The 24,278-nt window shown below is 41.8% G+C and overlaps 1 protein-coding gene across 1 annotated transcript; it reads right to left on the reverse strand.

The window, feature by feature from the left end:
- Positions 1 to 242: 242 nt before the first annotated feature.
- Positions 243 to 23,974, reverse strand: LOC113007837 (para-nitrobenzyl esterase). The gene is made up of 10 exons (XM_026144858.2): positions 23,880 to 23,974; positions 21,298 to 21,568; positions 17,697 to 18,117; positions 13,895 to 14,002; positions 11,337 to 11,533; positions 10,325 to 10,524; positions 10,185 to 10,243; positions 8,169 to 8,336; positions 4,615 to 4,842; positions 243 to 2,763 (listed from the first exon to the last, which is right to left on the reverse strand). The coding sequence occupies exons 2-10, from the start codon at positions 21,559 to 21,561 to the stop codon at positions 2,621 to 2,623; spliced, it is 1,788 nt and encodes a 595-aa protein (XP_026000643.1). The 5' UTR covers positions 21,562 to 21,568; positions 23,880 to 23,974; the 3' UTR covers positions 243 to 2,620.
- Positions 23,975 to 24,278: the final 304 nt, after the last annotated feature.

Here is a 24,278-nt window from a genome sequence, read left to right on the forward strand (position 1 = left end):
CATGTAAAACCTTAGCTTGTGCTATATTTTTTCTTACTTGGTTCCTTACTAAGTCTACTTATTTCTGACTTGGTAATTTGTGCTACTCTTATTGTATTGATCAACAAAACTGGACAGTTAATACAGGAAATTCATTAAACTGTAAAAAACAAACAAACAAACAAAACGTTTACATCCTTCCAACCAAGAGAACGATACTAATTTACTAATACTAATCCTCAAGTTTAGCAGGTTAACAACAGTCAGCATGATGCAGTTTTATTGAACATACAAAAGTGAACATCAACACATGAACACACAGCCAAATATAATCATCAAAGTGCTGTTTCCAAAAACAACAGAAACACGATGCAAAACCAAAGCAGATAAAAACAAACTGATGGCAATGATTAGTGTCGTTTGATTAAAATGGAAATGTGGTACATCTTTAAATACATACTGTCTGCTGATTGGATTCACATAACAACACAACAAATGAGGAGCAAAAGGAAGCGAGCATTTAAAACCAATCAAAACAAATTAAATCAAATATACAAAGAACGAAACGTGTTCACATGTTCGCAGTGGCCAAGCTTGAAATCAGTGCAAACAGCAGAAAGTGACAAAATTCAAAACTAACATCCCGTGACTCAACAGCACATTCACAGTTGACAATAACACGGACACATTTGTCTTGAAATTATAAAGCAAAAATCTCTTTTTTAAAAATATTCCCTTCATACCTTAATATTTCCTCTGTAAATACAGACAAAGAGTCCGTGTGAAAATGACCTGGGTGTACTTACATACTTTTACAGCTGTAACAACTATGTTTGTGTCTCTGTCTGAGTGAACTTTGGACATTAGACAAATGGTTACAAAGTCGCGTTAAGCTTCTTATTAAGATCATTTCTTTTTAACTTATTTTGCGATTTCACTAAACTTTGTGAAGCAGGAGGAATGTAACTGCAGTCTTTCATTTAAAATCTGAATAAAGGACACAAAGTAAATCCTCGAAAAGCCTTTTAGTCATCAGGACTGGATGTGTCCTGGCAAACCCCGAAATTCCAGGTTGACAGAAATGATAGTGAAATGATATCCTTCCTTTGTATTCTCAAATATATTTAACAAGACTTTGCACGTCTTTAGAAAACAAATGATCTGAAGAACCCTTGCACTTCTTTAAAAACATTAGAAGCAGTTAAAGGCTTTAGCAGCAACAATCTGCAAAGATGAGAGACACACTGAGCCTTCGTTAAGGTTATTATTGCTTTATATCAGCTGGAGAAGAAATGTTCTGGCTTATAAAAAAGAAGAAATCAAATGTGTCTCCTTGTACGCCTCTGAACTGCCCTCAGAGCAGCTGGTACTTTCTGAAAGACCCAGTCCCCACTTACACTTATTCATCTGCAGAGTGCACTGGATTCTCTTCAGTTTCTAAAAACCTTGAAAGACACTTCACTTTCATTTTCATTTTTGTGAGTGGATGAAGTTGCAGGAAGGCAAATCTTTCAGTTAGCACAGTTGATAAGAGGAGATTGTGTTGGTGTGGCCAAAGTGTTTCCTCTGTTTTCAATTTGGTCTCGCTTCATGTCCGACTTGGCTGACACGGCTGCTGAGTTTCAGCTGCAGACCCGCTCTCATCCCAGTGATGACCATTCAAAGGTCAGAAACAGAAGCTGCTGCACAGCGTGAGCGGTCAAACAGGGACTTCTTCTTAGAGACTCCAGGTTTAGAAATGTTTCATCATATTACATATAAAGAGGAGGAAAACAGCATTCCTGCCTTTATCCAAATGTTTTACCTTTTTAAAGCTTAATTTGAGGAAAGAAAAACTTTCTTTTGTATATTTCCAAAACTGCTCTGAGGAGCCAGACTTGAAGAACTTTCCCTCGGTCGAGTGGATTTCACGAGGTTTTTGAAGAGGGTTCTAACTTGTTTTTGATCTATAAACATTTTCAGCAGATCAGCGAAGTTTAACTTCCTGTGTGTTTTAAAGTAATGTTACATGACTGCACCCAGATAAAGGGGACTTCATTTCATGTTTCAGATTGATTTGGCACAAACATGTTTTCTTTGAAACCCATAACAACCCAAGTTCACTGCAGCTCCCATTGGTCTGCTCCATTACACTTACACACCTAGTTTAATGTACAGTTACTTTATGCAGACCCAGAGTCTGTTAAGTCTTTCTCACCTCGCTCTAATGCAAACAAGTTAAGCTTCCTTGAATATAAAGCTGTTAGTTTTAAAACGGTCCATAGCGACATCCTGTGGATCAGCCAGAATTCCCTGCACCTCTAACTGAAATTTATTTATTAACCTTTATTTAACCAGGAAGATCCCACTGAGATTAAAAACCTCTTTTTCAAGGGAGACCTGGCCAAGATAGGAAATGTAACTGGAAAAAAAAACCACACAAACTTAAACTAGGAATGAAGTGAGAAATTATTTAAAACACAAATATGGCTCGTTGCTGGACTTTAAAATAATAGATTTAAGATTGAGCAATCAAACGCTGCCTCAAACAAACGTTTCATCTCTGTTGAGGATTCAAACTAACAGCGGCTGCTGTGGGATTTGAGCTGGATGAGAGACAAAGCAGAGAAACTGCAAAGTGACTTCCAGCTGCCGTCTGTGCTCAGTTCATCCAGGCGTAGGCATACAGGCCGTTCTTCCTCCACAGATCACACTGAGGAGAGGTGTAGTTACTGTCCACCTCAAGGATGTCGGACAAGAAAGCAATGGCTGATGGGTACTCGGACCACTTTGTCTCCACCTTACCTGCAAGGAGTAAAGAGAAACAGTGTAACTTGAAGGCACAAAAGTATCAAGGCGGGAGGTGGACGAGGTCAAATCCCCTCGTCCAGCACACAGTCTAGTGTACAGTATGTTTTCCTTTTTAAATCTGCATCTGGCCAGTTCCTTATCCTTTTTGGCTGCCTCTGAAAGTGATATGCAAAAAGGAAATTAGTGGAGTCAACGTGTGTCCCGCTCCCTTTGTAGCCATCTGTCACCACTGTTGTATCAGCCACTCTTGTGAGGGTGTGCTTGGGTCTCAGTAATGGACGTTATATCCATCAGAATTTCAGATGAACCCACATCTCTGTGTGTCCGACCATTTACTGTCCACCAGTGTGCTAAGGGGTGAGCGATATAACCTCAAAATCATGTCAATATCTGGAGAAAACGTGTGATAACAACTGATGATATAGAAAAAGAAAATACTCGAAGCTCTCCTTTACCATCATATAACTGGATCCATCATTTCAACCCAGCATTTGCTCTTCGTGTCATATGGAGTGCGACTAGCAAGTGAATTAGTTTGAGTCATTTTTTAACTTTTCAGTCACCACCTGCTTGTGTCTCCCACCTTTGGTGAGAACAGTTTTCATGGATATTTTTCAAAGCGTTGTGCTTTGCTGGAGGTTGTTGGAGTAGCTTCGGTTTTACTAAATCAATCATTGGACACGTGGTATGACACGCCTGGGTTTTTCTTGTTGTAGTCCACACTGAAAAATATAAACACATGGTGTGCTTGTAGCAATGATGTGACAATATGACACTTTCATGTAAAATTGTGCACAATATGATACGGCACAGTCTGCAGCACACGCACACAGCCGATGGGTAAAAGCCATGTGCTGGCAATCAGCCACAAACAGGCTTTAACCCTTCAAAGCAAGCAAGTGGATCAGCTACACAAAATCTCACCACCTTACATTTGTTACAAAACGGCAAACTATCGACGGAGTCCAAAATCTTTGGGAGCCAGCCTCAAATTGCCATCGGTGTAATGCAGTTTCATTTTCAGCATTGGAGGCTGCTGCTTAATAAAGACACGCCGTGATGATATGAATTTCAATGTACAAAGGCAAAGAAAAAAAAAACACGTCACACTAATACACTGAGTCATCAAATGAGAAATCCAAGGTAGTTCCTTATGAGCCCTTCATAAGGCTAAAAGTCTTTTACATCACATTTTTCGATGGATGAGGATTGTTTCTGCTGAATTTGTTCAAAGTACCTCCTGAGCTATAAGTTAACTCACAGGTACTCTGAACAAAGGAACATCAGCAAGCTCCGAGCACTGCTTAACAAAGGGCACAGAGGTCAGCTGATAGAGATGTGCAGAAGGAGAAACACCATTTAGTGTTAGGAACCTGCTTTTATCTCGGATGCTAAGAGCAACCCTATTCTCTTATTGTTCTCTTCTGCTCCTTAGAGGAATTTTAGGGGTCATTTTCTGGTCCTGAGTGGCAGCAGTGAGATGGGCGAGCAGCACAAACACTGATGTGTAATACAAATACAAAAAGACGGGTTCTTGCCATCATCACATCACATCTGATAAAGTAGGGTTTGCTCACTTTGATTTTTTTTAAAACACAAAGTGTAGCACCTCAGTTAACTGTTTTTATTCCTCTTCTTCTGATTGGCTGCACCTCGCAAACAGAAGGTTTAGGCAGGTGGCATTTTGTTCATTCTCAAGCACAGAGATATCTGAATTTGTCTATTAGCCTGAAGTTTTGGCTCACAGCAATTACTTGCAAAGACTTATTTGAAGCCCTGAATCCACTATTTTAACTCCACACACACAATAACTTCTCTTATCTATGATTTACAAACAGCCCTCACCTGTTTTGGCAAAGCTGACGAGATTGCGTGTGATGAGATCCTGAAAGCGCCGGTCCTTATCGGAGAGAGGTTTCCCTAAAATGAACTCCAGCCCTCCAAAGAACGCCACGGCATCCAGACAGTGGAAGGAGAAGCGGCTGGGGAATGGCAGCAGGTCGCTGGACGTGTTGACAGGTCCGGATGGCGTGTGCCTCACCACGTAGCGATACACCGGACTTTTGAGAGCAGCTGAGAAATGGTTACAAAAGAGCTTATTAGACTGTCAAAAATGACAGAAAACCAAATGTATCCTGCTGTAAATGTTCCACTTTCTATCTTCATAAACACAAAAGAAAACAAATCCTGCAGTTGCAGCATCAATGCCTCTTTATTAATTGTTGTTATTAAAATTACTCTTGTCACCTGAAGAAAAAGAATCTTCAACCAAATGTCAAATGTGAAAAACACTTTTGACATTTGTTTCAAACACTTACGACAAAAGAAACTTTGAATTACGCAAGCATTGCTGACATTACACAGGTGGAAGCGACCTCACATCTTTTTTATGATTTCTTTGCTTCCACAGTGTCAGAAAACTGAAAATATCTGCAATAGTCTCTTGAAGCCAAAGGCAAAGTCACCACATTCTTTTTACCATCATTCCTCAATATAATGAGAAATAAATGTACCAACACACTAAAGCGAATACGAGTGGAATGTTTGAGTCGTGGACTTTAAAAGTAACTTAAATGGAAAAATAGTTTTAGATTACCCATCTGTCCTCTGGCTTATTAATTAATTGGGCCTTTGTTGAAGCGACTCTAGTTTGGATTTATATTTTAATGCTTGACATTCACGAATACGATCAAACGTTTAGTGCGCAAGTCTGGGGGGGAGTTTTCACTGGAGTGTTCAAATTACACATTTTTTGGGAGATTATTTTAGCAGCAATTCAATGTGTCTGCAAAACCTCTGATGCAAGTCAGCGAGGATGGAAGACCAGCTGGATAGAAGTTCCCTCCAGAGATCCGAACTATATGCAAAAAAAGTTGATCTTTGACATCCAATGACATCTCATACTTTTTGTTCTTTCTCGACACTCATGACAGGATGAAATAAAAAGCTTAGCTACACTGTTGCTGATCCCTCACTTGTGAAATCTTGGGGCAGCAGTCCAAACCTTCCTGAAAAGCAGCAAAGATTTAAAACAGCTGGAACTGTGAAATATTCATGTTTTTAAAGCTAAAACTTCAAATTGCCTGCATGTGACACATTTAGGGGCTAAAGTTAAGTTCTTGTACTCCAGTTTCCTCCCTTAATCCAAAGACGTGCATGTTAGCTTAACTAGCTAACAAGGCTGTGAGAGTGAACGGCCATCTGTGAAGGACCCAGCTTCTCACCCTGTGACATCCTAGACAGAAGTGTCATTCATCACTTCAGAGATCATGTCTCCACTGCTCTACAGTCCAGTGGCGTTACACCCCGTAACGTAAGGCTTAGACGCAGTTGCTCAGCATAGGAAACCCATTCCATGAACTGTTCTTCAGCTAATCTGACGAGCACATGAAGTTTGGAGGTCTGTAGTGATTGGCTCTGCAGAAAGTTAACAACCTCTGCACATCCACTCGAAGATTTCATGTGGTCTTCCACTGTGTTATAATACCACTAAAGGTTGACTGGAAATTTCCTGACTGGGCTTATTGCGCAGGTGGTGTATTATCGTGGTACCATGCACGGGTGTATGCACCTGTGGCCACGGAGGTGATTAGACCACCTGAACCTTCAGGGATTTGGTTGGGTGACTGAATACTTTTGGCAAATTAGGGCGTGTGAAAATTGTTGGAAAATAAGTATATAGCAACAAAAAATGTTAATATGCAATGAAAGTGTAATGTGAGTACATACAGTCGGTATATTTCTGTTCTAAGAAACATAAAACCTACCTAACTGTGTTTTTTTGGTGTTACGTACATTTTTAGAGTCAAATGTTATTTGAAAAGCTTTTTTCTATTATTTCAGCCACAAGCAATGTTTCATTTCTTGCTGAAACCAACATGTAGGTTCCTTTTGAATCTCCCATTTATCAGTCATTTCGAGCCCAGATTGACTGTGACTCAGCGAGAGATGAAAAAAAAGACAAAAAAACAAACAAAAAAAACCAAGCTGCACAAGATAAAAAACCCAATGAAGCAAGTGGAAGAAAAATCACCCAGGATGCCCTGCAGTCGCCTCACACAACAGCTAAATGTCACTTTACTCAGAGTTTCACCGCTGACACCAAACCTACACGAAGCACAATGGTGCCATACTGCAAAGGAAGGAAGGGGGCTTGCTACTGTGAAAAGAAAACGACTTGTAACATATATTTGTGTTACATTATACTAATATGTCGGAGATCACTTCACTTTTGGTATCAGCAGAGAAAAACACTCAGCTTTTGTCGCTCTCACTAAGAACCAATAAATATATCAGAAAGTATTATAAAGTAAAGATTACAAAGCAAAGAAACAAAGAAAGCAAATAACTTCTGTTCTCAGATACTTTTACTGTAATATTTAGATTTTCTTCTACTCAACTACATGTCAGAGTAGGGTTGCTCTGGGTGATGGATCAATATTATCAATATGAGGTACTGTATATGTTACACTTTGATAAAGTTTAATATAGCCACATCTTTGCTTCTAAATGAATGTGTGTGGGGATCCATCATCATCATCTCCAAACTAGAATAAATGAAAAGACAGTGTGCTGCAAGAGGGCAGCTACCAGGGCCATGGCCAAGACTAAAGCTGAGCACTGCAGCCAAGGAAAGGTAGACAGCTTTTACTTCCTCTGCCTCTTACAATAAGGGTATAAACCAGTATGCTGACTAAGCGTGCTGACTGAATCTTGACTGATGTGGTGATTGGTTAGAGCAGTGGTTCCCAAACTTTTTTTGCTGGGCCCCCCTTTGTTTTACAGAAAAATGTTTGCCCCCCCGCGTCCGTGATTTAAACAGCCCAGTGCTGCTCCCGACGAAGGGAAAACCAATTCTGCAGGGAGACCTACCTCGGCACTTGTGCAGGTGAAGCCAAAGGGCAGACATGCTTCACCATATTTTCTAGTCTTTGGCTTAGAATGAAGTTGGTTTGGAAACATATTCAGCGATGCTTCATCTCCTGCTTTGCGTTTCTGTAGGCGCCTGTGCTAGCAGTGTCCAAGCGTTTTGTTCCCCCCCCCCCCTTTCATCCTGCACCCCCCCTGCCATGGCTCTGCACCCCCCCTAGGGGGCGGGCCCCACACTTTGGGAAGGTCTAGGTTAGAGAGACTCAACTCTAATCCCCCACATATACTGGTTAGAGTGGAGACAAAGTGAAGCCTAAGATGGAAATTGGGTGTTGTGAAATAACAATTCAGTCAGAAATTGGTGAGGCCTCCACTTCAAAACACTTAGATGATCCACCCTGCTGGTTTTCCAGCTGCCACTTAATCATCACTGAGCACTGCACATCTGGGTTAAAGCTCTTATTATGGGAGAACCTATTATCAATTTTATTATTATAATCATGACATTATTCAGTGATCCATGAGTTTACCTGCAGCCCTCTGGGCCAGGTCGTTGTTGGGACAGGTGACCCTGATGTCAGACACCATGGTGGTATAGGACCTCTCTGGGCAGCGGTCTTTGGTTGGACACCAGGCTGAAGATGGATACAGCCGCAACGCCTCCTTGACGAGACCGTCGCCGAATGACTTAAGTTTAGCTGAGAGGAAAACGACACAGACATATACAGTCCACACATAATATGTTATCATGTGAAGTGCTTACACAGATTTTCCTGTTTAAACTCAGTTTCAGTCCCTGGCATCATACGTCAGTGAGCAGGATGCAATCAAACAGAACAGTGGCCTGAACTATGAAACTGGATTTGGGCTTAGTGAGGTAAAGCCTAGTTTTCAGTGTCAAGAGCGTGGTTGACTTCTTAATGGGCTACACTGTCATGGTACTTTATAGAGCACACCTAACCTTATTTTCTAAAATCTTTTTCCTCCACGCTAATAATTTTACCTGATCAGGTAAAAAATATACAGTAAAAAAACCTTGAATGTTAAGCACATGGCAACAGTAAGGAGGAAGAACTCCTTTTTAACAAGTAGAGACAGTAGAAAGCCTGGGTCTGCTTTAAGGCCCAATATCTTACTAATATTTTAGGAAATTTCTTTCAGTCTGTTTGTTCTTTGCCTATCCTGACAACCTTTCATGTGATCATGTGATTCACATCTTTTAGATGTGTTGCTAGGAAACCCAGAGTGTAAGTGAGACTGACCTTGTTTGAATGAATGATTCTCATATTTAGGATAAAGGTTCTGTTACCAGCGTTTCCCTGAAGCCCCAGTCACACAGACCTAGAGAGGGGGCGTGGCTAATCACTACGCAAAATTCTGTATTCCATGAGTAGCTGCTGGAGACGCCCAGCAGTAGCAAGGTGAAATGGATTCCTGAGAAGTATACGATGCTCAACATTTCCTTGGTTGCAGGTTGCAGCCATAGGGTACTCTATGGCAGCGGGCCCCAACCTTTTTTGCGCCACGGACCGGTTTAATGTCAGACAATATTTTCACAGACCGGCCATTAAGGTGCAACAAAATACAACAAAATAAAATGATATGACCGAGACAAAAACTGTGGTATTTTGTAAATATAATAATAAACGCGAATTCACTGTGTAATTGTGTAACTTTATTAGCAGCGTCCTCCTGAAATGCGCCAACAACACTGAGAGTAACATCCTCCTCTCTGCACCTTAATGCTCTCTGGTCGCTATGGTAACGCGTAAATATTTCTTTCAAAACAAGACACACAGCTTCATCACGGGAAAAGACCCTGAAAACCATAAATTTCACACCGGAGCCTCAACTCTTGCGGCCCGGTACCAAATGACTCACGGACCGGTACCAGACTGTGTCCCGGGGGTTGGGGACCGCTGCTCTATGGTGCAACCAATACACACACACAGGCATGTTTATTGGGCCATGTTTGTAAAGATATTGATTCATTAATGATTCAAATATTCTCAATCAAATTCCCAAGCCTCCTGTGACTTCATTCAACCATCACTACAAACTACAAAGCACTAACCCTGATCTTGGTCTAATTCCCTGAAGCCAAGTGGCTACAATCTCTGAGAGAATCCTTGATCGTGGCTCAAGAGTTGGGAGTTCGCCTTGTAATCGGAAGGTTGCCGGTTCGAGCCCCGGCTTGGACAGTCTCGGTCATTGTGTCCTTGGGCAAGACACTTCACCCGTTGCCTACTGGTGGTGGTCAGAGGGCCAGGTGGCGCCAGTGTCCGGCGGCCTCGCCTCTGTCAGTGCGCCCCAGGGTGGCTGTGGCTACAATGTAGCTGCTATCACCAATGGGTGGATGACTGGTTGTGTAAAGCGCTTTGGGGTCCTTAGGGACTAGAAAAGCGCTATACAAATACAGGCCATGTACCATTTTACCATAGCAGTCATTTCTTCCAGCACAGTGGCTCCATGGTTGCTTGCGTGCGATAAATTTAGAAGACGTCTACAAAAAAAAACCTGGGTTACACCCCCTTTAAAGCCGTTACCTGTTACGAACCACGTGTAGTCCCCCCAGGTCCACTCGGAGATGTTTGTAGATGGAGGACTGTGGAGGAAACACAGCACTGAAGTGGAGACTCATCTCAGCACAAGCTGAATGTGGAGAAACGGAAGCAGGTGAACTCACGCGAAGTCAGCCTCTTGCTCTGTTGTTCCGACAAGGAAAGGGACGTCACTGTGCTCTCCTTTCTTCTCCCACAGCTCAAAAGGGGGCGCTTTGAGGACGTAGCCGTCCACTACTGCAACCGGGCCGATGGATTTCCCTTTGGTGGGGAGGTCAGTCATCTCATCTGCTGCCCAGGAGGGGTACTCCTGCCATGGGATGGCCTAGGAATACATGCTTATTGTTTTTAGCATAAGATTCAAGACGAAGGAAACAAACTTATATTCATCTTAATGGTTCTTTTGGACAGGAGAGGAGCACAATGTATGTAAAGACGACTGGTCCACAGTGAGTTTAGGTTTCGCTTTCATAAAACACGACTATTTTTTAATTTGTATTTAACAGAATTACGGGGTAAAATAAGACGGAAACTGCTCTTTTTCCAGTCTCCTGAGTGGCATCTTGAATCACTTACTTTGACATTTTAAAAACCTAATAACAGTAACCTGCAGTCTGATGACTGTCACAGTTTTAAAAGTTCAGCTGTCATCATCATTTCATGACATACATTATTCATAATTCCTCCCGGGGTCATCGTCATGTTGAAATGAAGCTCTTCATGTACCTACAGGTTCTCTTCTCATCAGGGGATCCTCAGTTTAATGAAGCTCAGTGGTGTTTGAGGGAAAGCTGCCTGTAATCATGGCTGCAAATTATATTTAGTGTCCCATTTATTCATCAACTGCATAGGAAAATTAGAGATGTCCAGGTCTTTTGGCACCTGGACGTGACATTATGAGCCATCAAAATGAAAAATGTAATTTTAATTTTGATCAAAATGTCAGAACCGTTTGGATAGATGAGCTACGAATGAGATATTTCCTGATATCTTTAGACATTAAGGAGAATATTACAGAAATTAACGTTTTTCTGTTATTAGATTTTTTATTACTGTGATAGCTTCGTTGCCTTTCACAGATTTTTTACAGCAAGGCTCTCCAGTTAGGATGGATTGTCTGCCTCCTCCTCCCCCTACCTGCAGGACCTGTCCGATAGAGAGGCGCCTCAGGCAGGCCAGATCTCCGCAGCCCGTCTTATTCAGGAACGCCAGGTTGTCCACCTCGGCTTGTTCCAGGGTCGCATTGTAAATGTACGAGCCGCTCATGTCCACTGCTGCATGAAAGAGACCCTTGGCTAATGGTGACATCATCAGGGTCCACACTGACGTTCCACCTTTAGGAGAGCAAAGTACAAAAATGGGAGCAGCATCTGGTTGCAGGTGATGGAGCGGTTCTACTGGTTTGCCTTATTATTAAATACATAGACAACATAGCAAGCACCTGCACGTTCAAACTCTCCCAAAAGATGTGAAGTGTACACTTATGTTTTCAGGACTTTTAGGAGCAAGTAATTATCTTTCATGTGGTTGTGGAAGAATTTTGGCCCACTCTTCTTTACAGATCGCTTCAGTTCATTGAGGTTTGTGGCATTCTGCAGTTCTTATTAGGTTCTGTGATAGCATTTCCATCAGGCTGCACTGCAAAAGGCATTTTGAAATTTCTGGTATGAACATAGTCATAAATTGCTGATTTGTGCATCTGCACCATTCACACACAGATTGGTGCATATACCGTATGTTTCGGACCATAAGGTGCACCGGATTATAACCTAATCTCATATTGTGGATGGATTATCTCAGTTGTTCTCCTCACTGAAGTTTGGTCCGTTTACAGCATCCTAACCATTGGGAACCCTCACGTTAACTTTTATCGAGTCGAAAGAGTTAACGTTCCACCTCCACTGTGTTTATGTTATGCTAACATAGCTGTGTCGCTAGCGATCACGTAGCACATCCTTATATACCAGCTAGCCCAACTTCAGTGACCCTACAAACGTCACTGCTGTTTAGTTTTCTGTCTTCATTTATGTTGGAAGTGATAGCAGAGCTGTACGTTTGAATTTTTTCAGAAATCTCTCAGTCAGAACATGCTATATCATGTTTAGGTGGAAACCAGCGAGCTAACTTCCTGCTAACTTCTAACTCCGTTAAATGCCTGGATGTTAAACTTAATTGTTACACCTGGTAAAGCAGCAACGCTGATGATTTTATTAAAGATGAAAGAATTTAGACAGTTTTTAACTCTCAGTGATGCTGCAGGGTTCGTTTGACTTTGGGCCCTGAAGAAGATGGAGTTTAGGACACTGATTACTCCGCGAGGCACCTGACGATGCTCCAACAATCCATCAAGCGCAGTGTTGCCAACTTAGCGACTTTGTCGCTATATTTAGCGAGTTTTCAGACCCCCTTAGCGACTTTTTTTCTAAAACGCAACTAGCGACAAATCTGGCGACTTTTAGGACAACCAATAGCGATTTTCCTTCCTGAGGAGTTGGCAACACTGATCAAGCGGTGCGGCTTCGTAGCTTACCAAAGTCGCACTAAAACATTTTTGACAGATTTTTGAGCGCCGTGTAGCACATAAAATCAGTTCGAGGTCAGTAAGCACAACCATAAGGCACTCTGTAGATTATTGAGAAAATTAAAGGATTTTAAGTGCGCCTTATAGTGCGGAAAATACGTTACCGCAGTTAGTAAATTGTTCTAGAGCTCTTGTTCAGTGGTTTGCTGCCGTTTTCCCTTCTAAAAAGGCCATTTTGTTCAATATTTTTCTAATTCTTCTGTCACAAACTTCGTGAAGCCAACTGAGTCTGAAGTGTAGCTCTTTGGTGTTCTACAGTTTCTCTGAGCTTTGGCAGAGGGTTTGACCCAGGGATAAATTTGCTGGGGTGCTAAGACTCTGACACTGGTAACATCCGCCTGAATACTCCAAACCAATAAACTGCCACAGCTTCTGTTTTTATAGATACTTTAGCAATGATCAGTTAATCAAGGGCATTTCATTAGCATCACCTAGCTGCCAGTTAGCCTCTTCAATCAAATTTAAGCAGTGACCATGTACTTCCACAGGACTCTAATGTCTACCACTGCAGACGGTTTGATTATCGCCCTGTTTAAATGATATGGTCATAAGGTATACAAAGTATACTTGCTACTGCCATTAATACAATATAATACTGTGGAAAACACTGACGCCACACCCATCTCTTTTTATCAGTTTTTTGTTTTTACTTCAAATGACAGTTTTCTTTATGTCAGTATACACTGCGTTCATTCGCAGTACAATACTGACCAAAATACTACCAGCACATCAGTGCTTAACATGATTTGTCTTTTAAATAACTGTTATACGACTCTGGCAGTGTCTTTAATGCTTCTGTAGATTTGATCAAATCGCTGTAACTGCTTTGGGCATTCACTATAAATAACTTTAATGTGCACATTCTCTACTAGCAAGTGAGTTACTGCTGTAACTTCGAAAACATAAGTGAGTGTTATATTTTATAATCACAACACCACATGACAGATCTAATCTGTGTTCCTGTTAATATATTTTATCTCTTCTTTTAATTAGATCGAATCTTTTCTAGGACACAGACATAAAACATTCAATCCTTTAGGGTAAGTTTGAGACTGCATGTGTCACAGCATGTCCCGATGACACTTTTAATGATTTTTTTTAATACTGTTTATACCTGAGCTCTGTCCAAATATGGTAACTTTGCCAGGATCTCCTCCAAACACACGGATGTTCTTCTGAACCCACTTCAGAGCTGCGATCTGATCCAGGAAGCCATAATTCCCTGCAGAGGAGGGAAGGGGAGAGTTGAGAAGAGATCGATTAGTCAGGTTTTGATGCAGCCTTTTTTCTGATGTCCTATTTTCTCAATCAGAAACCAGCTTTCTGTGGTGTTCTGGCAGCATGAACTAAATTTAACTCATCTCAAGCTGAGGGAGCGAGGAAATGGGGCAGGGGATGATTACAACTATTAAAAATGAGCAGTGATAGTGAAGAGGACAGAGAGGAGGCTCTGGAATGCCGAAAAGGAGTCGTGTGCCCTGCCATCACACCATCGTGTCACGCAAGGCTCTGTCACATCAAGGTCACAGTGGGCTTATTCGGGTTGCGTAACAGAAATGACCCACTTGACTCACAGCGCAAAAATGCAAACAAGCAGGAGGAAGCCTAGGAAAGAGCTCCATTTATAAAGATCGCATTAGCATTCATTAAGTATACACATCTTAATGGAAGGCTATGGACTTCTCAGCATTCCGTCTAACTGGGAGCACAATGTAAACACCATAAATATTAAAAGGGTCGGTTTAAGTGGTAAATGGCTTGTAAGAAAATACACTACAGCCATTAGAACTTCTTTAACTCCACACGATGCACTGCAGCGACCTAACAGAAGCCGTTAAAAGCTCCCTGCAAGTGTCACTACTTCTGAAACTCCACGACGCTAATTAGGGTCTTTAACTGAGCATGTAAAAAGGTTTGTTTGTTCAAACTCGGCTGCATTTTATTCCACTTTATTTGTTTAGTAAATGGCTCACGGTTCACCTCTGAGGGAACCAAACAATAATGAGAACGGGCCTGAAGACGGAGCGCAAGCTGTGTCTCGGTTCCACATCGCATGCCAGCTGCGTACGCTAACCGTGCGGTCGATGGTGACAGGGAAAGGCTTTGTAGTTTAGAGGCTGTTAGCCAGACTGTGTGAGCGATGGAGTGGTTTTAAAACGTCATTAGTAAGCACAGACAGCAGAGTGAATGAGGTGAAAGTACCACTCTGACCAAGTTGACAGACTTGTCATGTGTTGCTGTTGGTAAACTCACACTCTCCATCTCTTTGTGTTCTCATCAGTCTGCTGTCACAAAAGCACCGAAATGACCCGATCTAGCTTTCCAAGTCAGTCGGACAGATATCTGATTTAAATATGTTGATTCGTATAATCTATCACGCATCATATTTCAGTGTTACCTCAAAGTTCTAATATTCAGATCTTTGTTACGTGTTATAAATACCCAACGTTTGGTCATCTCACTGCAGGCTTCTCAATTCAGTTTTATTTATATAGCGCCGAATCACAACAGTTACTTCAAACCACTTTGCGAGGCAAAGACAGTACAATGATACACGTTCCATTTTTATAGTTTCAGATTATATTTAAAGTCGATGAATAATTATCAGCTACACCTTTATATTCTACTCTTGGTCTCCTTAAGTTACTTTGACAGGTCAAATAATTTTTACTCATCTTAAACTGGAGATTTGTGCATTTTGAAAATACTGGAATAAGCTCGTATTTTCAGGCTCATTTATCAAATATGGAGTTTTGGGCTGCGTAGCTAGGTAAAATATGAATAATTAATGCCGGGCTGAGGATGCAGAGCAGAGCGGGCAGTGTGTGACCAAGCGTGTGGAAAACCAAGCAGGTTGCTGTCTGTACAGAGCAGCAGGGGAACGTAGCTAAACTGAGCAGGGAGCCCAGACTGTGGAGAACTGATATGATGCTTAAAAACGAAGTGAAATCCACAGCCCGGTAGCCAAGGTTTCAGGACTGTGCGGAGCGCTCAGGCAGAGGTGGACAAGATAATGAACTTGGACTGATCTACTATTACAATATTTTTTTAACCTCTGGGTGGTCTTGGGTCGATTTGTGCCATTTTTCATTGTTCGTATACACGCCATTTGCACTGTGTTGAACGGAATATAGCCAACTTTTCCAAAAAAAAGTCTGGTTACATATATTTCAAAATTCCAGTCTGACTCCCTTAAATTAGCTTCAGTGGCTGAGCTACAGATAAACTTACACTATTGGTCCTAGTGGTCGATTTGTGCCCCATTGAAACCCATTATAAACGCTATTTCCCATTCCACGGTCATTACAACCAAATAATGGGCCATCTTCCGAATGTTGGTGGTACTCGGGAGTCCGGGCCTTGGAATTGTATCTTTTGGGAAATATTTGATTTCTTTGTTTTTTGGGGCTAAAAAAACAGTGCGGCCATGTGACGAAACCGGGATATAAAGGGTTAAAATCCGCGAAATGTAATTAAAACTTGATATGAATATTTCAAGGAGAAGTAGGTCTAAAAGATTGGCTAATTTAAAGTGGAAAAAAATATTAATATATAGATATTTTATGGCACTTTTCATGGCGTGGTCGATTTGTGGCTCTAAGCCCAATAGTGTATGCATTTTTCTAGGACCCCCCAGAGGTTAAATGCATTTCTATGATTTTGTATTGAGCTGCAAGGTCGAGTTTAAAATTTAGGCAATAGCTGTTCAGTCTATTTCACAGCAGTCTGTTTTTATACCGTCTATATTTCAGTGCAAATAATGCCAAACTTAATTTTCAACTTTTCATAAAGTTCTTCTTCTGTAAGAACTACATTTTTTCAGAAGTGTTAGCTGTTGTGTTATCACTTTATTCTAATGTCACTGTACTGGGCTGCGACCCAGTAATTGTATTTCTGACTTTACAATTTGATATATTGTTCATAGTTTTGGTTTCCTTTAGTTCTTAGTGATTATAGTCCTTCCTCTCTTTGTGTTTATCTTCGCCTGTGTTAGTCTCTGTTCCCGTGTCTACTCTGTACTTTTCCCGTGTCCCACGGCTGCGTATTGTGTCGTGTTTCCTGTTTTACTTTGAAGGTCTGTGTCTTATGTCAGTGTATTCTGTTTTGCTTCCTCCCTGTGTCGTAATGTTTATGGAGGATCAGCTGTGTCTCCCTCCTGTACGCCATTTCCTCGTTTCTCTCTGTGTATATATAGTTTGTGTTACCCCCGGATTACCTCTGCTCTCCATCCCGTTTCCAGGTTTTCAAGTTTCTTGTTTCTAGTTTCAGGTGTTATTCCATGCTTAGTTTTTCCCAGTTTAGGTTTTCTTAGCTTTCCCTGTTCCACCTGTTTGTAGTTTGGTAGCAGCCAAAATAAAGACTCACTTTTTGTCATTATCCGTTCTGGTCTCCGTTTGCCTGCACTTGGGTCCACGCTCCGCTCATATCCCGACAATTTGCCTCGCAGATCGTGACATCTAATCTGTGTCGTAGCTTCATTTTAGGTCATTGATATTACAGATCATTGAAAAAACTAATAAAAGGTATGAAAAGCCAGTGGGCAGGGCTTGTGCGCTGACATAATTGTGGTGCTGAGATCTCTGTCACTGACAACATACAGAGGCAAACGTAGGAAAAGCTTGTTTAGTGTGAAGCCTTTAGGCTCACAGGGGAGAGTTGTATGCACAGTGACCTCATTATTTGAGACATTAATCATGTCAAAATCCATTGCAACAGGTTACATAAGGGTCAGAAAATTGGAAGAGTTGAACAGGTCTCCTTTAACCTTTCCTGATATCTAACAAATGTCTTACAGAACATGTATATTCATTAGCTTGTTTCAGCTAAGGCTTCAGGCTACAAATATCATGCAGCCAGTTGTTTGCAGGCTGCAGTAAAACACTCCACATTCGTCCTGCTGTGCATCACCGACTAACCTGAGGTGTTTCTTGGAGAACCTTCTCTCAGCATCTGTAGGGCGAGAAAGCCAAAGGCATTGAGTCTGTAGTTGAAGCTGACGTAAACCACTTTTGTGTCGGCGGCGAGCTTCTCCGTAGGCGAGTATCCCTTCTCTCCTCCGCTGAGCATGTGCAGGTATCCTCCGTGGATCCACACCATGACGGGAAGCTTGGCGTCAGGCTGCAGGGTGGGGGTCCAAACGTTGATGAACAGGCAGTCCTCCTGGCCCATCACCTTCCCCGTGCTCGACAAGGGCCTCACCTGAGGACACATGCTGCGAAAGTGGCCCGCATCGATAACCCCACTCTTGCATACCGGTTCAACTGGAGGAGCCCAGCGCAGGCCACCAACAGGTGGAGCAGCGTAGGACATGCCTTTAAAGGAGTAGGCTCCATTTTTCTACAAAGAAAAGATTAAAACTGTCAGAGCATACTTGTTGTACTTTCCTGAAGATCTGAGTTTTGGAGGAGGATCCCAGGACCCACTGCACTGTGGTGGATTTTTGTGTGATATGTATAACTATGTAACTATATACACAGGGCTCTAGAGTGCGACCAATTTGGTCACAAATGTGACCAAATTTTTCAGTGGTGCGACTAAAAAAAAACATTTGGTTGCACCTGTGCGACCAAATGTTCGGGTAGCAAAAAAAAAAAATCTGCAACCTTCCCTGTGGTCAACAACAGACACACATTATGCCCCTATCGTGGACGAAACCAATCAGAGATAGTAAGGGGCGGGACCTCTCTGATTGGCCGTGGTCCAGTTGAAAGTGCAGGTGGAAGTGGGAGGTGAGTAGCTTGAATAAAGCGATATCAATTCATTAAATCCTGAATCGACTTTTAAATATAACTGTGTTTTGCCAGAAACGTCAGATTAAAGCTCACAAAACTATTTCAACAACAAACAGCAAATGAGAGCAGGTACACGGATTCCACACGAAGACGTAAACACAGAGCGGACCCGACGCATCAGAATCAACTTTGTCTTTTGGCCCGTAGACGGACACGCTGTCGGAGCTTAGCGATCCTGATGCGTCCGGTCCGCGCTGTGATTACGTCTTTTTGCGCTGATTCTGAGCTGCAGGTTTTGTCTCTCCAGCCAAAATTCACCGAGCCAGCAGCAAAAGAAGCAGCAAACTGCGCTTCACATTTGATCAATGTCGTCATGAATTTTGCTGTTTTGCTTCCACGACTATTAAAATCACACTTCATGCACAGCTAGCTCTCTCTCTCTCTCTCTCTGTACTTCAAGAACAGTTTCCCGTCTCCAATCTCTGTTTTCTGTATTATTCATTCGCTTATTACCCACCAGTCTACCGTTGTTTACAGCGCTGTGGCTGCTGTCTTTTTCTTTTCTTTTTTTCACTTAAATGACCTCGGACAAGAAAGCCTGTTTTTTCTGTTATTCAATATTGAAGAAATTTAAACTTTATATGCAGAACATTGTAGAATCTTTTTAAGGTTATCTGCTATAAAAAGCCAGACCAGGAAAATCTCCTTCATGTTTTTCTGTGTTTTATTCTCAGTTACTTTCACACAAAGGCATCTGCTGTGATGTTCACAATTCTGATGAAGTCAGTACTAATAAATGATCAGAATTATAATATTTCTGACTGTCTGAGGCTAAGTTGAATTGAATCGGGACTTTGAAAACCGGAATCGAATGGATTATAGAAATCAGTGATGATACCCAGCCCTAGTGAGCAGCCTAGGCACGACAGAAGTGGATGTAGCTGTAATAGGAAAAGAACTATTGCTAACTTTTCTGTTAAGTTAAGGCCTGATCCTTCTGAAATTCATAGCCAGTGCTCTGACACGGTGTCATCAATCTTTGAATGCTGAAAAAGCACAGTGTATCCAGAAAAACACATTATATTATATAAATTATTATAAAATTTGTGTGCGCCTAACTTTTGTGCCGGTAAGCCTAACTTTTTAAAGTTAGGCGTACCGGTACGCCCATGGCAAAAAGTTAGTCTAGAGCCCTGCTACACTATATATCTATGTGCACTGAACATATATATTTTAACTTTCATGTAGAGTCTTAAGAGCAATACATTTTGCTTCACCAAGGTTTATTAAGGTTTTACAGTAACAGGGCAGTTGATGTTGTTGAGAGTTCGCCTGAATAACTCACTCTCCAGCTAACTAACCTTCTCTAATACACACTCAACGTCTTTCATGCAGCACAACCAAAACATTAACAATGTAACAGAGATCCTGAACACATCACAATAAAATATCATACGATATAATCACACACACACACACACACACACACACACACACACACACACACACACACACACACACACACACTTTGAACCCACACTGAAGTGGTTTTATATATGAGAAAGCATGTAACCTATGTAGTTATAAGATTATATGTTATAAGATTGTGCCACTTGCTGTGTAAGATTTAATAATTAGGATTAATGTGTGATGTTTGACCGTGTCATACCTATTGTGATAAGCCAGAGCAAGGGGTAGTCAGAGTCCTGACTGGCCTTTGGCCGCTACCTTGGCCGCTACCTGACCCCTGCAGCTGTGTTTGGATGGGTGGGAAAGTTACCCAGCAGCAGGGGGCGGGGATACTGGTCCCTATATATTAGATGACCAGAGGACACCCCCAGCTCGTTTTTCCCCTCTGCTGTTTCTCTCTGTCCGTCTCTGTGTTGCTCTTTTGTCTGTGCTTAAGGCTGTACACCCCGGGGTTTTGCTTTGCTTGCTTTCTGCTATGTATTCTCTTGCTAAATGTCTGTATGTATTTTTCCTGCTGTTCATATGATTCATTGTATTAAACTCTGTTCCAAGAATTCTACTCTTTTCCAGAGCATCTTTTTAACTCATTCACTGCCAGCCATTGGCAGTGAATGAGTTAAACCCATTGACTCATTCACTGCCATTGACGGCTATAGACGTCAATGGCAGTGAATGAGTTAAGTGTCTTGATTTTAATTGGATCTAAAAAGGTTGGATCTCCACATCGTTGGTGGGAGAAGGTTATCAGGATGGCTTCAAAATTTGCGACCACAGCACCAGTGCAGGGTCTGAGACCCGGTTCTGGATTTCACCCCAATACTCGAAGCTGATCCGGGTGCTGTTGTCTAGAATATAGACGTCTGTGTGTCCCTGACCCACCATCAAACAGTCAGGCTGATGTTCCTTTACTGCTTTTAAGCAGTTTATTAAACAAACTTCTTCTTTTTTTTTGAGAAACATAAAAAAATACTCAGTGTGCGAAAATGATCATTAAAAATAACTGAATGTAAATAAACTGAGCTGAGCGCTGACTGCATGAAACTCATCCTGCAGCAGCCAGCTCGTGTTCACAGAAAAAAAGACACAAATTCGATCACGAGCTCTACTTTGTTATTTCTGCAGATGAAGCACAAATCTTGTGTGTTGCAGCATCCTGGGGAAGTGAAAGCAAGGCTAAGCTCGGTTAACGATTACATTTGGTACAGGATTACAGTTACAGACTTCAGGAAATGAGGGTTAAATGAATTAAAAAGTAGTTTTTGAAAAGTGGTTGCAATACATCTTAGATCTGATATTATGAAGAGTACAAACTCACATATCTTCCTCTAAAGTCGCCACAGTCAGTTGACACCTGGGCGAGTCCCGGTGGCAACGTCTGGGCTATGTAACCCAGGTAGGCGGCCAGAGCGAGCAGAGCGAGCACGCCGAGGCAGATGAGGAAGATGCAGCGTTTGGACAGGACCAGGAAGGGGCTGATGTAGTGTCTGTGACGCACATACTGCACCTCCTCCTCATCCTCCTCCTGTACCAAGTAGCGGTACTCGGTCCTCTCTGGAACCTCGAATGCATCCTCATTCATCTTCACTCTGGGTCAGGAAACGGAAAATGATAATGACTTCACCTCAGACCAGATCAGATCTCGTCTGCATGAGGGGGACACGGGAATTATGGTCCGTCCAAAATGCATGTTTACAGGTTAGACATCACCAAAACACACTCCTCACACATCAGGAAGATTTCTATCTGATGCTTCCAGCACCACAGTCACTGGGATGATATTAGTCATGTAATGAGCAGTGACTGCTGTATAACAAATATGTGCTTTAGTTCTCCACAAAAAATAAAGAGCAGCTTGATCAGAAGCCTTTAATTGAGTTTCGCTCAAAACCAGCTGTTGTATATCTTCTATATAAAGTAGCTCCGGTCCAGCTGACCCAACATCTCTGCAGAGAACTTCTGAAACATTCTTCCAGGCTTTTGTCAAGCTCTTGATTTAGAACCTGATTACGAAGTTACCCATCGGGGTGGATGACATTCTTAGCTTTAAAAACCATTTCTAAACTTTTTGTTTATACCCTCACTCTCACTGTCTCATAAACAAGCTGAAGCCTCCATTTATGGCTCTAAAAATGAGACTCCCATGTAAAAATACCCGACTATAAAGCACTACAGAGAAAGTTTACAGCCTGCTACAAAAATACGAACTGTTTATTCTGTTCACAGCAGCTGTAAACGAGGTAAACGAGGTCATTGAACTGGAACTCGCTGTTTGTGCTGCTGGTGCCCGTTGGAGCCTTTTAATGTAATTATCAGACTGATCTGCTGTGTGGTACAGACAACCCAAGACATCTGTACTTCGGTTGTGGTCAGTGTTTTATTAGTCTGTCACTCAGCACTTACAGTATTCAAGCACAGTTTATGGCTGGAGCTTGCTAATCAGGGTAGTTAACATTCAATTCCACTCAATTTTATTTATATTTTAGCGCCAAATCACAACAAAAGTCGCCTCAAGGCATGAATCGATAACTTGGCAGTCCATGCTTTCATCCAATTAAGACTCCAAATAACTGAAAAAAATAAAAACACACATGAAGGGTGGAGCTTAAAACTTGGAAGCCAGAAACAAATGAGTGATGTCACAGTGGCCCCAATCCTTCTTTTATGTACAGTCTATGCATACATCAGGGTCAGCAGCTGTGCTACAGAGGGAACAGCTGATTTTACTGATATGCAGTGTGAATTGTGGCACGTTGTGTATTGTTCTTTGTGTCCCGCTGCGAATTCTAACCAATCTGTTCAGTTTACCTCAGGACCAGCTGTACAACGTTCCCTCCACATTCCCCCCATTCCACATTTGTTCCCACCAGTTTACAAAATAACAAGAAACATCAGGAAGAAATGTGCCGATGAACAGAACTACTTCTACACAAACTCCAAAATGACCAACAGACAGAACAGACAGCAGCTGGAGTTGACTGAAATGCAGAATACAGACTGCTCAAATCAAAAATAAGATTTTATATCCATCAAAACTTTGTTATCGCCGGTATTTTTCATACGTTCAAATAATGAGAAGAACTTCTACTTTGTGACAGGCTTCTAGTAACAACAGTCTAGTAAGTGCCTAAAGACACGATAACAACTTGGTTTGACTGGTTGAAGTGAAAATGAGTGAAAAAGCAGCCAATTCCCAAAGAAACACGCGAAAGCCTCGAGAACTACTGCTGAACATTAAACAAACACGAAACAGAAGAATATGAAGACATGAGGAGCGGCTGTCCGACACCACAGCAGACGTGTGCCGAAAATACAAACACACAAAACGGGAAAACGAAAAAAACTGTGCGGGAACAATAACCGGACGTACCAGCAATAAATCAGAGCTGCCAACAGGTTACAGCGACTTCAACGTGTAGGCTCAGCGTTTCAGCTGCTCGGGTCACAGATTTCTCTCACAATTAACCCAAAAAGAAGACGAGAAGCTAAAAGAGCGAAATCGTTTTGTCTGACGTTAATATGCTGTCAGCGCTTTTCGCCACAATGCACTTTTCCCTCAGCTGCAAACAAGTTGTTCAAATGTTATAAACAACTTGTTGGGCTGAAATCTGTCAAACTTGTTTCTCAGGATTAAGCCTCAAACAACATTCGTGTCACAGGTTAGATCCTGCAATCAGTTTTCAGCAGTGACTTTTATGCATCCCTGTTTTTTTTAATCCGGGTACAAAGTGTCACAGTGACATAAATAACGCATAAAAACAAAACCCTTTATGGCAGTCGATGACTTTTGGGCATAACACCGTTCCTGCCCTCAATCTAAACTTCCTCTCGCTCGACAGATTTATTACTAACGCCTCAGATAACTGCAGAAGAAATTAACATTGCAGTTTCTTAACTTACCATGTCCTATAAACTGCCAAAGAACGCAAGAAAGCACAAACTCTCCAAAAACCTCAACAGTTGACGCGTTTAGTTCTCCAGTGGGCGGAGCGCGGACATGCATGGACATTTAAAGGGACACGAAACTTAGAATATACGGGAAAATAAATGAATAAATAAAATGATTTAAAAATCGGCCCTGATTAGCTAATCACAATGGTTAAACTAACATACACCCCAAACTCCGTCTGTGGATTTCCACATCATCACACAGGTGTTTGTTAATAGGATCGTTTCTGATTACTAGTGTGGGCCAGCAATACCATGTGTAACTGTATTAAATGCAGTAATATATTACAGTAACATACCAGGTATAGAAGGTTAACCATCAAACCATGCTTTTTTCTTCTGCCTGACTTG

Source organism: Astatotilapia calliptera, chromosome 1, assembly GCF_964374335.1.
Source record: "Astatotilapia calliptera chromosome 1, fAstCal68.1, whole genome shotgun sequence".
In the NCBI taxonomy this organism is placed as follows: domain Eukaryota; kingdom Metazoa; phylum Chordata; class Actinopteri; order Cichliformes; family Cichlidae; genus Astatotilapia; species Astatotilapia calliptera.